This window comes from Danio rerio, chromosome 20 (assembly GCF_049306965.1).
Source record: "Danio rerio strain Tuebingen ecotype United States chromosome 20, GRCz12tu, whole genome shotgun sequence".
In the NCBI taxonomy this organism is placed as follows: domain Eukaryota; kingdom Metazoa; phylum Chordata; class Actinopteri; order Cypriniformes; family Danionidae; genus Danio; species Danio rerio.
In genome coordinates this window covers 56,682,336-56,702,319 of record NC_133195.1, presented here as the reverse complement: position 1 = coordinate 56,702,319, position 19,984 = coordinate 56,682,336, and the positions used below count along the sequence as shown (strand labels likewise).

At 39.5% G+C, this 19,984-nt stretch overlaps 1 protein-coding gene across 4 annotated transcripts in view; it reads right to left on the bottom strand.

The window, feature by feature from the left end:
- fig4a (FIG4 phosphoinositide 5-phosphatase a) overlaps positions 1 to 19,984 on the bottom strand; it is a 140,318-nt gene that overhangs the window by 38,387 nt on the left and 81,947 nt on the right. For all 4 annotated transcript variants that reach the window (XM_073933767.1, XM_073933769.1, XM_073933768.1 and 1 more), the window contains exons 17-20: positions 10,754 to 10,892; positions 7,068 to 7,126; positions 1,472 to 1,619; positions 1,183 to 1,266 (exon numbers count right to left, since the gene is read on the bottom strand). In XM_073933767.1, coding sequence (XP_073789868.1) covers positions 1,183 to 1,266; positions 1,472 to 1,619; positions 7,068 to 7,126; positions 10,754 to 10,892 — 430 coding nt within the window. The remainder of the gene's footprint in view (positions 1 to 1,182; positions 1,267 to 1,471; positions 1,620 to 7,067; positions 7,127 to 10,753; positions 10,893 to 19,984) is intronic.

The following is a 19,984-nucleotide window of genomic DNA, read 5'->3' as shown; positions in this document are numbered from 1 at the left end:
AGTTTTCTTTGTTTGCTCGTTTCTACACCCGTAGACAGCGCTAAAGTCCCGCATCTTCACGTAATAACACTGTCTTGACTAGTGCGGTTGAATGACATTTGTCCTGGGAGCACTGTACCAACATGGCGGCGCTATTGACGCATGCTCAGGGTCCCTATGCGACATCTAGTGTATATATCTATGATAAACGACAACATGGCTAGTTTGTAATCTCTAATATTTAATCTACAAGCTCTTAATCTCTCCAAGTTGTTTCTAATAATATAATGTAATAAATTTGTATTTGAAAAATAAGTATTATTCTCGTATTTGTTTCTTCTACATCTTTAGGAAATGTTTTTGGTACATCAAAAAGTGTGTTTGATGACCATCCGACAAGCTAATCCAGCAAACAATAGTGCTTAAAATGTATTTAAACATCATAATTACATAGAAAATGAGGCGAATAACTGCAAAAAAGGTCCATATTTTAAGTAAATAGAACCATCCTTTCCACCAGACTACCTACAGGCCTGCTATTTATGTATTTACCTGAGGAGGAAGCATACTCTATATAAGAGACACAGCCATATCACCCTGCAGCCCAAGACCGGTTACTCACTGAAGCTAAGCAGGGCTGAGCCTGGTCAGTACCTGGATGGGAGACTACTAGGGAACACTAGGTTGCTGTTGGAAGTGGTGTTAGAGAGGCCAGCAGGGGGCGCTCAACCTGTGGTCTGTGTGAGTCCTAATGCCCCAGTATAGTGAAGGGGACACTACACCGTCAGTGGGCGCTGTCTTTCGGATGAGACGTTAAACCGAGGTTCTGACTCTCTGTGGTCATTAAAAATCCCATGGCACTTCTCATGAAAGAGCAGGGGTGTAACCCCGGTGTCCTGGCCAAAGTCCCTCTATCGACCCTTGCGATCATGGCCTTATACCCTTGCACCGAATTGGCTCTATCACTGTCTCTCCACTCCACCTATAGCTGGTGTATGGTGAGCGCACTGGCGAGGTTGTCATGTAGCAGCCGTCGCACCATCCAAGTAGATGCTGCACACTAGTGGTGGTTTGGAGAGGACCCCCCCCCCCCCCCCCTCATGATTGTGAAGCACTTTGGGTGTATGGCCATACACATTACATTACAAACAAACATTACATTACAAACAAAATAAACAAACAGTATTGATTTGTCAGACTCACCCCAGCACTGATTTGGCGCTCTCGTCTGGTTTGCGGACAGTAAAGGGACTGGGGTCGAGACCGACTGTCTTCGGCATGAAATCCCTGAGGAACAGACAGAGAGAGAGAAATCACGCTCAATGGTCAGAGACAGCAGTGTGTGAATCTGGAGATTAGAGAAGCTGTTCACACTCAAGACATCTGCATGTACATCCTGTGAAGAAGCCGACTGAATGAATTACAATGTGTGAGAGGTTACGTTCAGTGTGTGCGAGTGTGAATGAGTGAGTGTGAAAGTGTGTGTTCTGACCTGGCTGAGTTGGTCATAGAGATGCTGAAAGTGTCATCGAAGGCTGTGAGTTCGTACGGTTTGAAGAACTCAGTGTAGATGTCTGTGCTCTCCTCATATCTGTTCACACGCTTCACTGAAACCTTCTTCATGTTCTCCTCACATTGAGCTGAACACACACACACAGAAACATCCAACATTCAACTAAAACAGCGACTACTGCACTGATTAGACTGCAGATACACAAATACACACACTTAAAGTCCACATGAGCCAAAGCTGCGCCCATTTTACCCGTATTGTGACAGTTTCTAGAGCAGTGGTTCTCAAAGTGGGGGTCGGGACCCCCCAAGGGGTCGCGAGACAATAAAGGGGGGTCGCCTGGTGATTTCCAAAAATCTATTTATTTATATTAAACCATAAGAATTACCATATTTTATCAATAAACTACTGAAGAGAAAAATTGTTGTTTATAGTTAATATATACAAAATAGTTACTACAGTAGCTTATAGTTACTAGTTCTATTGGATTGCGACCCCTGGTGTAATTACATAATTTTAAAGACACACCAATGGCGTCAGATGCAGCAGATTGATTTTATAACATCAGATTAAACTTTCTGGCACATATACAGCTCTGATTTACATTAAAAAAAGATTAAACTAAGAATAAACTTGGGTCTATTGGTGTGTGTGCGCTATTGCATGCAAGGTTTCTGTATATATAACCACCTCAGAGGATATTGGGGGTCGCGAGTCACTAGCATTGTTATTTTGGGGGTCGCAAGCTGAAAAGTTTGGGAACCCCTGTTCTAGAGAAGCGGAATAATTAAATGAGCAAACAGTGGGCGTGGCTTGTTTTTCTACTGCAATCTGATTGGATGTAGTAAAGTAGGCGTGTCATTCAGAAAGGGGAAAGGGTTTGGGGAGAGTTATTACAGCCTAACAGACTCCTCCTCCTCCTCATCATTTCTGTTTGTCATAGCGATGGCAAAAGTGACAGATGGAGGGGCGTGGCTAAGTATGTTAGCCACGCCTAATACCTCAGACAGATGTGCTGAGGTAGATAAACTGTTTGATCTTTATAATTGCTTTTTGTAACCTGGCATTTTAATATAATATTTAGAGAATGTTCATGAGAAACACAACTACAAGCCCTCGGGGGGCTTCTTCAGATTATCCATGACGATCTGCATCTGTATAATGTGATTATTATTAGCAGTATTATTGATTATATGCAGATTTATATTAGCTTTAATAAACACAAGTGTAGATGTGTCCAGCTGTGGGGTTTTGGAGACGTCTGCATCAGCATATGTGGATAAGAACAAGACGTGTGTTTGGATATAACTCAGTTTTCTGACCACACTTCATTATTATTGTTCATTAATTCCTTTGCTGGAGATCAGAACTGAATTTAGAAATAGTTTCTGCACAAATCTTTGCTCTTAACAAAGGAAATTAAATCTGTGGGCTGATGGATGTGTTCAGTGGAGTGAGTTTCCACCGTTTCCTCACTCCACCAAAGTAAAGGAGTAAATAGTAAAAGTAAAGAGGCTGAATGGAGGAGGCTCGTTCTTTATCCTCGCGCTGCAGATGCTCTGTTTAACTGTTTTCTCGCTAGTGAAGCGTTCAGTTTTTACACTTACGAAGTTCGACATGTAAATAGCAAATGCACCATGGAGCGACGCAGCTGACTCTTAAAGGGAATGCGATCTTGCGTCCTCATGTAACATCATCATCAACTGTCAACGTTCATTTACAATACTCAAGCCTCCAAGAACGAAGGACGCTTGAAAGTTCCCGGATGTGATCTTGATATCAAGGACGCATGGATGCAGACTTGAGCACCGAACTTGCTCTAGAAGTCCCAGAAGTCATTGCGACTGGAGGTGGGAAGCGCTGCATTTTATATAGATTTATTATTAAAGCTCAGAGATTTCACTTATGTACCTCAGGAGTTTCCCAAAATTAAACAGTGAAAGACAGTAAACATTACCTTGAACATCATAATAAAGGAATGAACACATTAAGGGTGTTTATTTGCTGAAATTCCTATTAAAATCTGTTTTATTTATATTGTGCAGCGTATATTTGTAAAGTCGTTATTTATGGCATATATTTTGAAAAGGGGAAAACCAATAAATCGCTGTATGAATGCTGTAATGTTAATAATTTTCCATTACAAACGCGTGAAGGTCATGTGACCATCAGGAAGAATTAGGGAAGAACGCAGCATCTCATCTCTCACAGGACGCGTTCTCTGTTCTCGTGGTCTCCCGAGTTCGTTCTTCTGAGGTGACCTGGCAAGACCGATCTCCACAATAATGCAAGTCCGTTCTCTGTGTTCTTGGAATTGAGAAACAGCCTCTGATTGATTTAATGCAGGTTATGCTCTAAACCAGGGGTCGGCAACCCAAAATGTTGAAAGAGCCATATTGGACCAAAAAAAAACAAAAACAAATATGTCTGGAGCCGCAAAAAATTCAAAGCCTTATATAAGCCTTATAATGATGGCAACACATGCTGTATGTATTTATATTAGCTATATTAGCCTACTATAAAAATGATTTAGTTGGCTACAAATACATACTGAGCCTTCATGATTAAATGTTCATTTCCCTGCAGTGCATCCTGTAGAGAATGACGCGCCACGTGACTACTCTGTTGTACGATGCCGTCTCAAGTTTAACTTAATTACAGTATATTAATGAATTATGTTTAATGTTCAAGTTTAACTTCATTACAATATTATTGCATTATGTTTAATGTTCAAGTTTAATTTCATTACAATATTATTGCATTATATTTTGCTTTGATGAAATTAAAGAAATGCAATAAAGAAATCAGATTTTTTTAAATGTTTTTTTATTTTTTATTTTGAGGATTCAAAAAAACAACATCAAAATGAACGTGCACAACGTGCCCCTTATCTGGGCAACAAACAGTGCAATAAAACGCAGCCTGCCATTTCCATTTCAAGATCAGCTCGAGTCATTCCTGGGAATGTGCTCAACAAGGAAGGGTCAATCTCCAGGGGTGTGTGTCAAGGAAAGACAGTCTCGTTTTTTCCTTTCGCAATTCGCAAAATCTGCTCCCAAATGCAGTTTGCATATCAACGATCGCACCTTGTAAATAATCACCGTTGAGTGAGTGATCGGGATGGGCTTCTTTGAATTCTCTCAGGGAGGGAAAATGAGAAAACGTGCCTCGCTGTACATCTTTGGCAAAGACAGCTTGCGCTCCATGGCGCATCACACAGCCGTCGGTTTGTTTACAACAGCTACCTGCCTGGCATCCCGCCCTGCTGATAGAAACGTGTGTCGCAGGCTATGACGCAAATCTTCGTTGACAGAAATGTTGAAATTAAATATTCTACACACTTTTACAGCATTGGAAAACGTTAAGATTGTTTGTCCTCCTATAGAAACCATATTAAAACAAAAAATATATTTACCTCCCTCATCGTTTTCCATTTTCAAACATTTTTTGAAAAAGTTCCAGGGAGCCACTAGGGCAGCGCTAAAGAGCCGCGGGTTGCCGACCCCTGCTCTAAACACACTCAGAACTTTTAAAGGTTTAAGAAAAGTTTTGTTGAATTAAAAAGTGCACCTATACAGCTGTATTGTGCTTGTTTTGAAACATTAATTAAAACTTTTGTGGCCAAGAAATAATTATTTATTTATTTATTTTTGGTGGTCAGAGATCAATTTAGCAAATTCCTAATTTTAAGCACTGAAGAGTCAGGTGAAATAAAACTAACTGCTATATGATGCTATGAAACAACAACTCATTTGCTCATGCTCACTGAGCAAACTCATACACGACACACACACAAAAGTGAAATCAATGAGGAGGCATGTGGACATAACACAACATCTAAATCAAGTCATTTCAGCATGTCAAAGTCAAATTCATGCATGTAAAATAAATTTTCCCAACGACAAAATTGTGGCTATAGTGAAAACGGCGAGTGGCTAGTCATGTTGGAACTCTACTAACCACAGTGGCTGGTGATCAAAAAAGGTAAAATCAAGCCCTGTATATACAGTTGAAAACAAGTTTACATACACTCTAAAAGAGGAACATAATTATTTTAAATTTTAAATTATTTAAAAGTTAAATCACACTAAACATTTACTATTTTAGGTTCTTTAGGATTACCTTAATGATTTACATTTGCTAAATGCCAGAATAACGAGAGACTTTTTTTGAGAATTTTGTAATAATTTCTAGACAGTCAGAAGTTTACACACATTTCCTTGGTTTTTTTTTTAGCTTTGGTCAAGTGTTTTGGGTCTCCTTCCACGAGCTTCGCACAATAGTTTGCAGGAGTTTTGGCCCATTCCTCCTGACAGAATTGGTGTAACTGAGTCAGATTTGTAGGCTGTCTTGCTCACACAAGCTTTTTCAACTCTGTCCACATATTCTCTATAGGATTGAGATCAGTGCTTTGTGATGGCCACTTCAGAACATTCACTCTGCTGTCCTTAAAGCACTTATTTGGCAGTATGCTTAGGGCCATGGTCTGTTTGGAAGAGCCATTTGTGGCCGAGTTGTAATCTCCTGGCGGATGTTTTGAGATGTTGCTTCAGTATTTCTCCATAATGTTCTTCTTCATGATGCCATCTATGATGTAAAGTGGACCAGTCCATCCTGCAGCAAAACACAACACGATGCTGCCGCCCCCATACTGCACAGTTGGGATGGTGCTCCTAGGCTTGTGCGCTTTCCCCTTTGTCCTCCAAATGTAACACTGGTCATTATGGCCAAACAGTCCAATCTTAGCTCCATCAGAGCACAGGACATGTCTCCAAACATGAGTCTTGTTCCCAGTGTCATTTAGCACATTATAATCTGGCTTTGTTGTTGATTCTGGCTTGTTGATTCCCCATGTTGTCACACATAGAAGCAGTGTGTTTGAGCTTTTCCTTAATTACTGTTCTACAGTTGTGCCTCACATTAACTCAAATGTTGTCAATCAGAAACGTCCAAAGACCCCATCATCTGAGCTTTTTCAGAGGCAGAATAAGCTTATTGTGTGTTAACTTGACTTTCAAGAAAAGTTATAACAATTTCTCAAACAACATCTCTCTCATTATTCTGCTATTAAGAACAACAGAAACAAAACTGATGATCCTAACTTACCTAATAGAGGAAAAAGTCTAGTCACATTAACATCTGACTTTTATTAATGGTTATAAGCCTCTTAGAATAAACTTCTGGTTGCAAATATATATATATATATATGTGTGTGTGTGTGTGTGTGTGTGTGTGTGTGTGTGTGTGTGTGTGTGTGTATACATCTAAACCTCTAACAGATCTCTCTTTTTCAATAGTATTTTCTACAGGATGCTTTACAGTAATATTTGTGTGCAGATACATTAGATTACTCAGTAGCAAAGACAAAACTCAAGAAGTAATCTTACAAAAAAAACTGAATCTCACAGTCCAGAAATGACTATACACTAATTTATGTTTGCAAAAAATATTAAATAAATGTGTCCTTGTGTGTGTGTGTGTGTGTGTGTGTGTGTGTGTGTGTGTGTGTGTGTGTGTGTGTGTGTGTGTGTGTGTGTTTGTGTGTTTGTGTGTGTGTGTGTGTATCCATGATCACCTTCATCAAACGGTAAGGGCAGGTAGGTCAACACTCCGCCAGTCCACCAGTGTGTGTAGCTGGAAAACACAACCAAGATCAAAATGAAAAGGTGTCGCTGCGCTACTGATATTTATCATTTAAAGACGATATGAACCCTTCTGCTAAATTACAGAAGATTTATTCACGCAATATTAAATGTAAAATAAAGTTATAAACTCCTAGTGCTGGGTTGCAGCTGAAAGGGCATCCGCTGTGTAAAACATGTGCAAAACTGTCTATAACATCCAGCGTAACATTTATTACTTAATAAAAAATATTAATTATTATTAAGTAATAATATATTACTTAATACTTAATTACTTAACATGCGCGTATGTGTGTATGTGTGTGTGTGTGTGTGTGTGTGTGTGTGTGTGTGTCTGTGTGTCTGTGTGTGTGTTTGTCTGTGTCAGTGTGTGTTTATATGTGTGTGTGTGTGTGTGTGTGTGTGTTTGGGTGTGTGTGTGTGTGTGTGCGTGCGTGTGTGTGTGTGTGTGTGTGTGTGTGTGTGTGTGTCAGTGTCTGCTTGTGTCTGTTTATGTATGTGCAGGCCAGTAGTCAGCCTGGTGTAAGGGCTGGTTCTTTTTTCTCCAAAAGTGGACCTTTTAGCAATTCTACACCTCAGTTTCTATTTAACTATGAGATTTAAATACTGCATTTTAGTCACATTTTTGCTGGATTAGCTAGTCAGACGTCATCATAACCACACCTTTTGATATACTAAAATATTTCCCTAAAATTACAATAAAAAAAAAGACAAATTTTTAAAATACAAATTTATTAGATAATAATTTAAATAGCAATTTAAAGTAAAAAACAAAACAAAACTGTTGCCTACTGTCATTTATTAGACAAAAAACAAACAGGCCAACATATTCAACTGTCCTCAGTCACATTTTGGCCATTTCAATAAAAAAAAAAATAAAATAATAATAATAATAATAATGATGATGATGATGATGATGATGATGATGATAATAATATTAATGATGATAATAATAATAATAATAATAATAATAATAATATTAATGATGATGATAATGAGAATAATAATAATAACAATATTAATGATGATGATGATAATAATAATAATAATAATAATAATAATATTAATGATGATGATGATGATAATAATAACAATATGAATGATGATGATAATAATAATAATAATAATAATATTAATGATGATAATAATAATAATAATAATAATATTAATGATGATGATGATGATAATAATAACAATATGAATGATGATGATAATAATAATAATAATAATAATATTAATGATGATAATAATAATAATAATAATAATAATAATAATGATGATGATGATAATAATAATAATAATATTAATGATGATAATAATAATAATATTAATAATATTAATGATGATGATAATAATAATAATAATAATAATATTAATGATGATAATAATAATAATATTAATAATAATAAAAATAATGATAATAATAAAATAATAAATAATTCCTGAGATTTTTTCTAGCCTCTTTGGTTAAAAAAATAAAGTCTTATTCAATGGATTATTTTTATTATTTAAGTTGGCACAGCAGTTAAAATACGATGAAAATAGGACAAAATGAGCTCATGTATGGGACAAACTCTGGACCTTTTCGTTCGTTCGAACCACCGAACCACCCCTGGCTACGGGCATGATGTGCATGTATGTGTGTGTGTGCGTGTGGTGTATTTATGAGTGTTAGTGTGTTCACGTGTGTGTCTATCTCTCTCTGACTGTGTAGTGAGTGTTTGTGTGTGTAATTCTCTCCCTCTCTCTCTCTGTGTGTGTGTGTGTGTGTGTGTGTGTGTGTGTGTGTGTGCGTGTGTGCGATAACAGTGAAGTTGATTACGAGGACAGCAGGACACTGAACTGGGTCACAAACGCCGCTCTTCACATCATCATCAGTGGACGGAGGTGAAGCAGAGCAGCAGGAAATGATGCGGAAACCCCATCCTGAGTCTGAGTCTGATGTTTACACACTTTACAGCTTTACAACACAATCAAACGCTGGAGCTGAGAGCCGAGTGTGTGTTTGCAGACTTCCCTCATCTGTGAGATCTGCTTTAAATGACTTTACATCTATAGTCAGTCGCTTCTTCGTACTCTAGCCTCCGTTCTGAATCATCTGCTAAATGGTAATCATCAATGTTAATGGAACTCATTATAAATACTTGCCTCTTTTGAGATCTATTTTTGCAGTGTTTAGTATTTAATATTAGGTTTATTTTGATCTATTTGTCTTCTATCTAGTTGTACAGCACTGTTGTGTTTATTTGTGCTCATAGATATATACACTAGATATCATATACAGACCCTGAGCACGCGTCAACAGCGCCACCGTTTTAGTACAGTGCTCCCAGGACAAAAGTCAACTGCACTTAACTCAATGTGAAGATGCTGGACTTGTGCGCTGTGTAAGGATGCAGTAAAACCCAAACAAAGAAAACAAAGCATCAAGGCAGAACTGTTCATAGGTAAGATTTCATTTTTTACCATTTTGTTATGTTGCGAACTTTTGTGCTCAACAAGTAACGTTATTGATGACAATACAGTCACTTACTGCACTGACCATAGAGCAAAGGAGCACCAACTCACACACAATTCTAGGCTTATGCTAGCAAATAGTGTACACTCACCGGCCACTTTATTAGGTACACCTGCTTGTTAACGCAAATTTCTAATCAGCCAATCACGTGGCAGCAGCTCAATGCATTTAGGCATGGAGAAGAAAGGGGATTTAAGTGACTTTGAACTGCTGCCAGACGGGCTGCTCTGAGTATTTCAGAAACTGCTGATCTACTGGGATTATCACGCACAACCATCTCTAGGGTTTACTGAGAATGCTCCGACAAAGAGGAAATATTCAGTGAGCGGCAGACAATTCACACAGCCTCACCAAAACTGGACAATAGAAGATTGGAGAAACGTTGCTGCTCTGATGAGTCTCCATTTCTGCTGACACATTCAGATGCTCGGCTCACAATTTGGCCTCGACAACATGAAAGCATGGATCCATCCTGCCTTGTATCAGCGGTTCAGGCTGGTGGTGGTGGTGGTGTAATGGTGTGGGGGAGATTTTCTTGGCACACTTTGGGTTCATTAGTACCAATTGAGCATGGTGTCGACACCACAGCCTACCTGAGTATTGCTGCTGACCATGTCCATCCCTTTATGAGCACAGTGTCTCCATCTTCTGATGGCTACTTCCAGCAGGATAACGCAGCATGTCATAAAGCTCAATCATCTCAGACTGGTTTCTTGAACATGACGATGAGTTCACTGTACTCAAATGGCCTCCACAGTCACCAGAGCTCAATCCAATAGAGCAGCTTTGGGATGTGGTGGAACGGGAGATTGGCATCATGGATGTGCAGCCGACAAATCTGCAGGAACTGTGTGATGCTATCATGTCAATATGGAGCAAAACCTCTAAGGGATTATTTCCAGTAACTTGTTGAATCCCAGACACGAAGGATTAAGGCAGTTCTGAAGGTAAAGGGTGTCCAACAGGATACTAGTAAGGTGTACCTAATAAAGTGGCCGGTGAGCATATTTGAAAAAAAAAAAAACAGTTACCGTCCCACTCACACAAGCCACCAAGTGACATGCGCAACACTGAGGCCAGCAAGCAAACTGTGTGTGTTACCTGTGTCTGTGGTGCGGCAGGGTCATCGTGTTACTGTGGTGCAGGTAGAAGTCTGTCGGCAGCTCCCACAGGTGTGGTTTTGTCTCTGATGGCTGGAAGACCTGCAGGAACAGGTTTATAGCGTCCTGACGGTCTGCATCTGAGACACACACACACACACACATTATATTACATTATTTTACATGTTGCATGCATTATTTTACAGATACTGTACATTATATTGGAATGCACAGCCTGTTGTTCTGCTGATGGTATAATGAATATACAGTTGAAGTCAGAATAAATAGCCCCCCTTTTATTTATTTATTTTTTTAATATTTCCCAAATGATGTTGAACAGATTCAGGAAATGTTCACAGTATGTCTGATAATATTTTTTCTTCTGGAGAAAGTCTTATTTGTTTTATTTCGGCTAGAATAAAAGCAGTTATTAATTATTTTAATCACCATTTTAAGGTCAATATTATTAACCCCTTTAAGTTATTTTTTTTGATAGTCTACAGAACAAACCACTGTTATACAATAACTTGCCTAATTACCCTAACCTGCCTAGTTACCCTTATTAACCTAGTGAAGCCTTTAAATGTCACTGTAAGCATTTCTTCCAGTGTTGTTTACCAATATTGTCTGAATTGATGGAAGTGTGAATGTTGTGAATGCATTACACCAGCGGTTCCCAACAAGGCGGTCCCGGCCCACAAGGAGGCCTCAGCAAGCTCTATGGGGGGGTCCGTTGTATTTAAAAAAACAATTAGCAGTGGACAATTAGTAGAACGATCATGTTGCCTTAGTTCATTTTATCACCTGGCAGACCACAAAAATTGACAAATGTGTAATTCGTCCTCCACAAAAAAAGAAAAAGAAAAAAAAAGGCCGACAATGTACAGTTGCCTCGAACCGGGCCAAAGCACCCTTGTCCCCCCTCCCGTTTCCCCTGACGGCCAGCACTCACATTACATTCAGGCCTGAGCACACTTACATCATGGACATTCAGAGCCCTCACACTTCACAAACGATCCGGGAAACGGGTCTGGGCACGGTTCAGATAGCATAGTGTGAGTAGGCCCTAATAAACTACGGCAGTTTGCTTTCACTGAACAGTAAGGGCCTACTCACACTATGCTATCCATACCCTGCCCAGACCCGTTTCCCGGATTGTTTGAGAAGTGTGAGTGCGCTAAATCGGGCTCAGGCATGGTTCACTTGGGCTTTGGTGCGGTATGCTTGTGTGTGAGTGCAAAACGCGCCAAAGCCCGAAACTGAAAGATGTGACTGTTAAGAGACTGTTTCATATGGATTTATTATTTATGTATTAACCAAACTATTTATTTACTTATCTATTTATTTATTTAATTATTGATTTAATTAACTGTTTATTTATTTATTTAACTCTATTTATTTAATTAACAATTTTTTATTTAACTATTTATTTATTAATCTTTTTATTTACTTAACTATTTATTTATTTATTCATTTTATTATTTATTTATTTACCTATTTATTTCTTTAATAAACTCTTTCATGCAATTATTTATTTATTTAACTACTTAATTATTTACTTAGCTATTTCTTCATTTAATTATTTATTTAACTTTTCATTTATTTACTTAACAATTTTTTATGTAACTATTTATTTACTTAACTTTTTTAAATTATATATTTATGTATTAAACTATTAAATAATTTATTTATTTAAATTTTATTTAACAATACATTTTATTTAACTATAAATTAATTAATTATTTGAATCATTTATCTATTTAACTATTCATATATTTAACTATTAATTTTTTAACTATTTAACTTCTTTATTTAACTGTTAATTCATCATTTAATTAATTTAACTATTTATTCATTCATTTGTTCATTTTTTAAAACTTTCCTTTTATATAGTTGCTAAATCTCAGACTGATATTAAAATAGTCTTGATTTTCTGTAATTTGAGTCAGAATTTGAGCGGGCGCTTGAGAATCTCCAGTCGAATCCAGCATTTAATGTTTGAAGATAAAATTACAGATCATTAGACTTGAAGAAGAGCTGAGAGATGAGCTACAATTATAACAGACAATCTGAAAAAAAAAAGAGGACAAACGAGGAGACGGAGACTGAAGAGCATCTAAAAACCTTTCTGCATCAATATGAGTGAAGGAGAGAAGACGAGTATTCAAATTAAACACACACACACACACACACACACACACACACACACACACACACACACACACACACACACACACACACACACACACTTTTAATAACTAATTTGTAATAACTGATTTCTTTTCTCTTTGTCATGATGACAGCACATCATATTAGACTAAATATTCCTCAAGACACTAGTGTTCCGCTTAAAGAGACGTTAAAAGGATTCACTAGGTTAATTAGGGTAAAGTTAGGGTAATTAGGCAAGTCACTGTATATCATTGGTCTATTCTGGAGACAATCCAACACTTATATTGCTTATTACTTTGTCGGCTGCACATCCATGATGCCAATCTCCCGTTCCACCACATCCCAAAGCTGCTCTATTGGATTGAGCTCTGGTGACTGTGGAGGCCATTTGAGTACATGTGAACTCATCGTCATGTTCAAGAAACCAGTCTGAGATGATTGAGCTTTATGACATGCTGCGTTATCCTGCTGGAAGTAGCCATCAGCAGATGGAGACACTGTGCTCATAAAGGGATGGACATGGTCAGCAGCAATACTCAGGTAGGCTGTGGTGTCGACACCGTGCTCAATTGGTACTAATGAACCCAAAGTGTGCTAAGAAAATCTCCGCCACACCATTACACCACCACAACCAGCCTGAACCGCTGATACAAGGCAGGATGGATCCATGCTTTCATGTTGTTGAGGCCAAATTCTGACCCGACCATCTGAATGTGGCAGCAGAAATGGAGACTCATCAGAGCAGCAACGTTTCTCCAATCTTCTATTGTCCAGTTTTGGTGAGTCTGTGTGAATTGTAGCCTCAGTTTCCTGTTCTTAGCTGACAGGAGCGGCACCCGGTGTGCTCTTCTGCTGCTGTAGCCCATCCGCCTCAAGGTTGGCCGTGTTGTGTGTTCAGAGATGCTCTTCTGCAGAGCTCGGTTGTAACGAGTGCTTATTTGAGTTACTGTTGCCTTTCTATCAGCTGGAACCAGTCTGGCCATTTTCCTCTGACCTCTGACCTCATCAACAAGGCATTTGCGCCCACAGAACTGCCGCTCACTGGATATTTCCTCTTTGTCGGAGCATTCTCTGTAAACCCTAGAGATGGTTGTGTGTGAAAATCCCAGTAGTTCAGCAGTTTCTGAAATACTCAGAGCAGCCCGTCTGGCAGCAACAACCATGCCACGTTCAAAGACACTTAAATCCCCTTTCTTCCCCATTCTGATGCTCGCTTTACACTGCAGCAGATCCTCTTGACCATGTCTACATGCCTAAATGCATTGAGCTGCTGCCATGTGATTGGCTAATCAGATATTTGCATTAATGAGCAGTTGGACAGGTGTACCTAATAAAGTGGCCGGTGAGTGTATGTACAAGTATTAAGTAAATATATATTAATTATATTAATTATAGGGTTATATTAATATTAGTATTTTTATTTAAACATCATCTTTCTGTTTTTAAAGATGTCCAGTGGTCAAGCATGCACCAAAATACATTGTCTATATATATAAATATATATATATATATATATATATAAATATGACTAAAGGAAGTGGCCATGTGTCTGCCATCATGTTTTCCCTAATAGTCTATGATTTGTCAGTGATTTCTTTGAGCCTAAATCATGTCGCCGTGTCCTTAATTCACACAGACAAGTCAAAGGCAGGAGCTAGACGTCTCATTAACATCTATTCAGTCTGAAAATGACATGCAGAGAACAGGTGAAGATGTGCAGGTTATGATGACACAATAATCCGCATCACACAGCTAATCAATAACACATGCAGTGCTTCAGTGCGTGTAGCTGTAACAGTAAAAAAAAAACATCACCTGGTTAACAGCATGCTTTATTGTGTCTTCAACTGGTGATTTCTGGGTGTTTTAAAGGGGTGGTCCACTACAATATCATATGTTAAACTGTAGTCAATGTGAAATGTAGCTGTGTGGACATAAACAGCATCTCTGAATGTAAGATGCTCAAAGTTCAATGAAAAGGGGAGACATTAGCTTTTACAGAGTTAGCTTAGCGAAGTCTACAGCGAACAAAGTTTGGGGACTACAACAACAACAAAAAAAACATATGAAGGGGAGTGGCCAGAGGCGATGTAATGCTATGGCAGAGAAAGCTAAAACGCTGCTACTTCCTCAGAGCTTCTTCTGTTTCTGTATTTGGCTTCTAAACGACACAAAAAATAAGGATGTTCCAGAAGATTACAATAAAGATATAGCTCTAGCGGGCAAAGCAGTGGCACAGTAGGTAGTATTGTCGCCTCACAGCAAGAAGGTCGCTGGGTTGAGCCTCGGCTCAGTTGGCGTTTCTGTGTGGAGTTTGCATGTTCTCCCTGCGTTTGCGTGGGTTTCCTCCGGGTGCTCCGGTTTCCCCCACAGTCCAAACACATGCGGTACAGGTGAATTATAGGCTAAATTGTCCGTAGTGAATGTGTGTGTGAATGTTTCCCAGAGATGGGTTGCAGCTGGAAGGGCATCCGCTGCTTAAAAACTTGCTGGATTAGTTGGTGGTTCAATCCCCTGTGGTGACCCCGGATTAATAAAGGGACTAAGCCGACATGAAAATGATTGAATAAATGAATGAATGAATGAATATAGCTCTAGCATTTGACAGTTGACCCAGTTCAGTGCTGGATTCGGCTGAACTCCTCAAAGAAGCAGCTCAACCATAACAGATGATGCTGTGGATTGTGAGCCACAACCTGCAAGTGCACAACTTCATGCACCGTTTCTAGCGTTAATGGTATGTAGGACGTAAACAAGGATGTAAATGTTGTGTATTTGTGTTATTTGTGCTCTGTTTGTGTTTTTTGTTCTCTCTCGCTCTGTTCTCCCATATCTGCTTTTATTATTCTCAGGTTCCGTTCATTGGTCGATTCCGCTGTCAGTCAATTCCTACCCGGTTAGGTCATTCTTACATCACATCCAATAAGCAAAGACCACCCGTCATAAAAGCGTGCATCAGACCACTCACTAGCCCCTTGACTTCTCTTTCTCTGCTTCTTCGGCTTGTTATGTGTTTGTGTTATTGCGTTGCGTTTAGAAAGAACCCCGTCTAACTGTGTATTTTGTTGTTGCCCATTTCTGTTTACACGTTATCCGTTCGTTCACACGGGGTGTCAGCGTCAACGCTTCCGAACTGCATTGTGGATCCGTGGGCGCCGCTTCAGAGGCGTTGCTCGCTGCAGAAGTTTGGACTAGTTCAACTTTTTAAGCCCGGATGCAAGCGTCAGCCAATCAGTTCTTGTATGCAAATACACTAGCTAGACAGTGGCCTTTTGCTGTCTAAATTTCATTGGCTGACGCTGCTATGATGATCGCTTCAGCCCCATCTTCAGACACGCCTTCAGTCAAGCGCTGACGCTAAAGCCCCGCGTGAATAGGGCGTTATTCATTTTCTCTATTTACGTTGTTTACGAGGCTTGGACGAAGCGGACAGGTAAGACGATCACGTGACATACATTTTGCAACACTTAGGACTACTCTTCTGTATAGTACATTAGGTTAGGGGCAAGCGCCATCCCTTGTACCTTTTTTATAGATAGATAGAGTAGACAGTCAGGACTCGGAAGACTCTTCCCTTGTTAATTATTTTGTTTTCACATAGTTAGTTAGCTAGATGCTTCTGGGAAGTTGGATTAGTTTGGGTTTTGTTCTTTCCGTGTCCCTTCTGCCAGCTCTTCTGTTTTTTCTTCATCTTTGTATTCGTCTCAGTGTTGTATATATTGTAAATAGTATATTTTTTGTCTTTCTTACTTTTTCTTTATTTTGGATTAATTTGTTGTTTTTGTTTACTTTTGGGAATTATAAATAAATATTTTTGGTATTACTTTAGTTGTCTTTTGCACTTATTCACAGTTTGTATAAATATATTTTAATCACACATAATTGTCATACCCCACCATCCCCTAGACCAGGGGTGGCCAACCCTGTCCCTGGAGAGCCACCTTCCTGCAGGTTTCAGTTGCTACCCATATCAAACACACCTGAACCAATTAACAAGGACCTGAACACCACGTTATAATTGCAGGCAGGTGATTTTGATATGGGTAGCAACTAAAATCTGCTGGAAGGTGGCTCTTCAGGAACAGGGTTGGCCAGCCCTGCCCTAGACTAACATCAGGGGTTTGTAACAGTAAACAATGGGAAATGCTGTTTGGCACCGCTAACAATTTAGCTACAAACTCATATTCATCAGTCAAACCGCTGTAAACACCCCAAATCTTCAGCAGCGCTGCAGATTCTACTTCACTCTTTAACATGCCCGGAGTTGACTGATCTTAATGGGCACCTATTTTGCAAAAATCAAGTGTGCCACATGCCAGCTTTTGAGTGATGCTCCCAGCCGTTAGATGCACTGGCTGCAGTACAAGTCATAAAGCCCGCCTCCTCCGTGTTAATGAACGAGACTTGAGCCCAAATACAAAAACTAATTACACTTGCAATAAAATGTCCTGAAAGACAGTTCTGGTTAATTAGACGCTGGTTATCATGCTGATATAGGTGCAGATCTTCATTTCTGTAAACAGTTTGTTTTAGCCAGTGGTTTAATAATGCTATAAAAACAGGGCGTGTCATCATGATTGACAGTTGTGATTGACAGTTTCTCTAAGCAGACCATCTGAGCTTCGGGAGGAGATTGAACTGTTATTATTCCATTTCTGTGTTATTTTACCATAATAAATGAGTTCAGCAGTAAACTATAGTTTCTGACATAAAGGATCTGGTGGAACACTGTTTATACGGTAAGGTCAGGGCTTTATCAGGCTTTATTATTAGTTTGCTGATACACACCTAACCTAGCCATGACGAGGAAAATACAGGAGATCACTATCTCGCAGTAATTCTATTTATGGGTCTGAAAATAATAATTAGGAAGACAAAAATAATGTTAGCCGATCTCCACATTAAACATTATTTGAACTTGATTTACAGGACGTCTCTGACATTTGGAGTTTCGGCATGTTGAGTTGATCTACCGAGTTTGCAGTTATGAAATATTAATATTGTATAAACCGAATCTTATAACAAATAGAGCTGTAAATGTTATTATTTATGTACATCACTTACCGTTGGCTTTTATTTTAAGACACCTAATAAACATTAAAGTGAAGTTTATTCATAAACTAATTTCGAGAGGATCACGTGCTTATGATTTATCACGGCCGGTCTCGCATTTGCTAATCACTATCTTCCAATCATATGAGCCCTAAGCTACTATAAATAGCCACAGTTTCAGTTCACTTTATCTTCGTTTGGAAGAAACCCCCCTCCTCCTCTATTCTCCTCCTTTACCTCTGATTGGGCGGCACGGCGGCCCAGTGGTTAGCACTGTGAGCCCCACAGCAAGAACACTGCCAGCCCTGGTTCCACAGGACCGGTGGACGTTTCTGTGAGGAGTTTGTATGTTCTCCCTGTGTCCGCGTGGGTTTTCCCCGGGTTCTCCGGTTTCCTCCCACCATCCAAAGACATTCAACATACATAACAACCAAGCTTTTGTCTAACCCCTTGTGTTCCCTTAGCTACAGCAGCAAGGGAGTTCTGAGATCCACCGAGCTCAGGCTCCCCTCTCGCTCTGCCTACGGGAGGAAGCCCCTGGGCTCGAGGAGCCCTTGAGCTCGGGGCTCTCTCCTGGGACAGCATGCCAAACAAGCTTTTATAAATCATCAGCTAAGTGTGAACTCTTGAAATGAAGGTAAATCCTTATTTGCCAGATATTAGGACATCGAATAAAGCAAATGAAAACAGAGGCAAAAAATGATAATATTCAAGCAATGTTCAGCAGCTGATCTTATAGCTGGCCTATATCATATAGACATCAGTTAAAGGGCACATCGTTTACCCCTTTTTTATGATTTAATATGAATATTATGATTGTTTTGAGTGTGCCAGTTTAGGTTCAGTTCAACACACAGTTCAGATGTTTTTATTATAATGTGTTCAAAAGTGTCATGTTGGGGGCGTGTACACAGTTTGCTGTTTTAGGGGCGTGTTGCTTCACATGAAAATTAGTTTCAGCTTCCCGCCCAATGTAACAAGGGGGCGGAGCCAAGAGCTCCCCGCTCTGTGTTTGCAACAGACAGGCTGACAGACAGGGGCTGTTTCTCAATATGCGTTCTTCAGCGGTCTTGCGTCCTCGTGTTCTCGTGCAACGTCATCATCAGCTGCCTTAGTTCAGTTCCAATACTCAAGACGGCAAGTACGGAGGATGCGTGAAACTTTCCGGATGTGTTCTTGATATCGAGGACGCACTGATGCAGACTTGAGCACCGAACTCGCTCCGGATGTCCCAGAAGTCATTGCGACTGGAGGTGGGAAGCGCAGCATTTTATCTAGATTTATTATTAAAGTTCAGAGAGATCACTTGTTTACCTCAGGAGTTTCCCTAAATGAAACGCTGAAAGTAAACATTACCATAGACATCTTAATAGAGGTATAAACACATTAAGGGTGTTTATTTGCTGAAATTCCTATTAAAATCTGTTTTATTTATATTGTGCAGAGTATATTTATAATGTTTTTATGCAGAGTATATATTTTAAAAAAGGGGAAAAACAATAAATCGCTGTATGAATGCTGTAATGTTTAAATAATTTACAATTTAAACCACGTGAAGGTCATGTGACCATAAGGAAGAACGCAGCATCTCAATTCTCAAAGGACGCGTTCTCTGCCCTCGCGGCCTCCTGAGTTCGTTCTTCCGAGGACACCTGGCAAGACCGCTCTCCACAAGAACACAAGTCCGTTCTCTGCGTTCTTGGAATTGAGAAACAGCCAGAGAGAGAGAGAGAAGCTAAGCTAAGCTAGGATGAGCATTCAGCTGTAGATGAACGACTCGGACACAGACCAAGCAGAGAGTACACAATCGTTTGTGTCTTTGTATAGTCTCGGTGTACAAGTGCCAAGCTTGTACACAGAGACTAATAACCATACACACTGAATTAACTTTGACTGAGGCACCGAATGCGCCGCGACACGGCACACCAGACACTCAGTGACGCGGCAGACATGAAGTGTCCCGAATCATCACGCCACGCATTCAAGAACTCCAAACACAGGTCTCCAT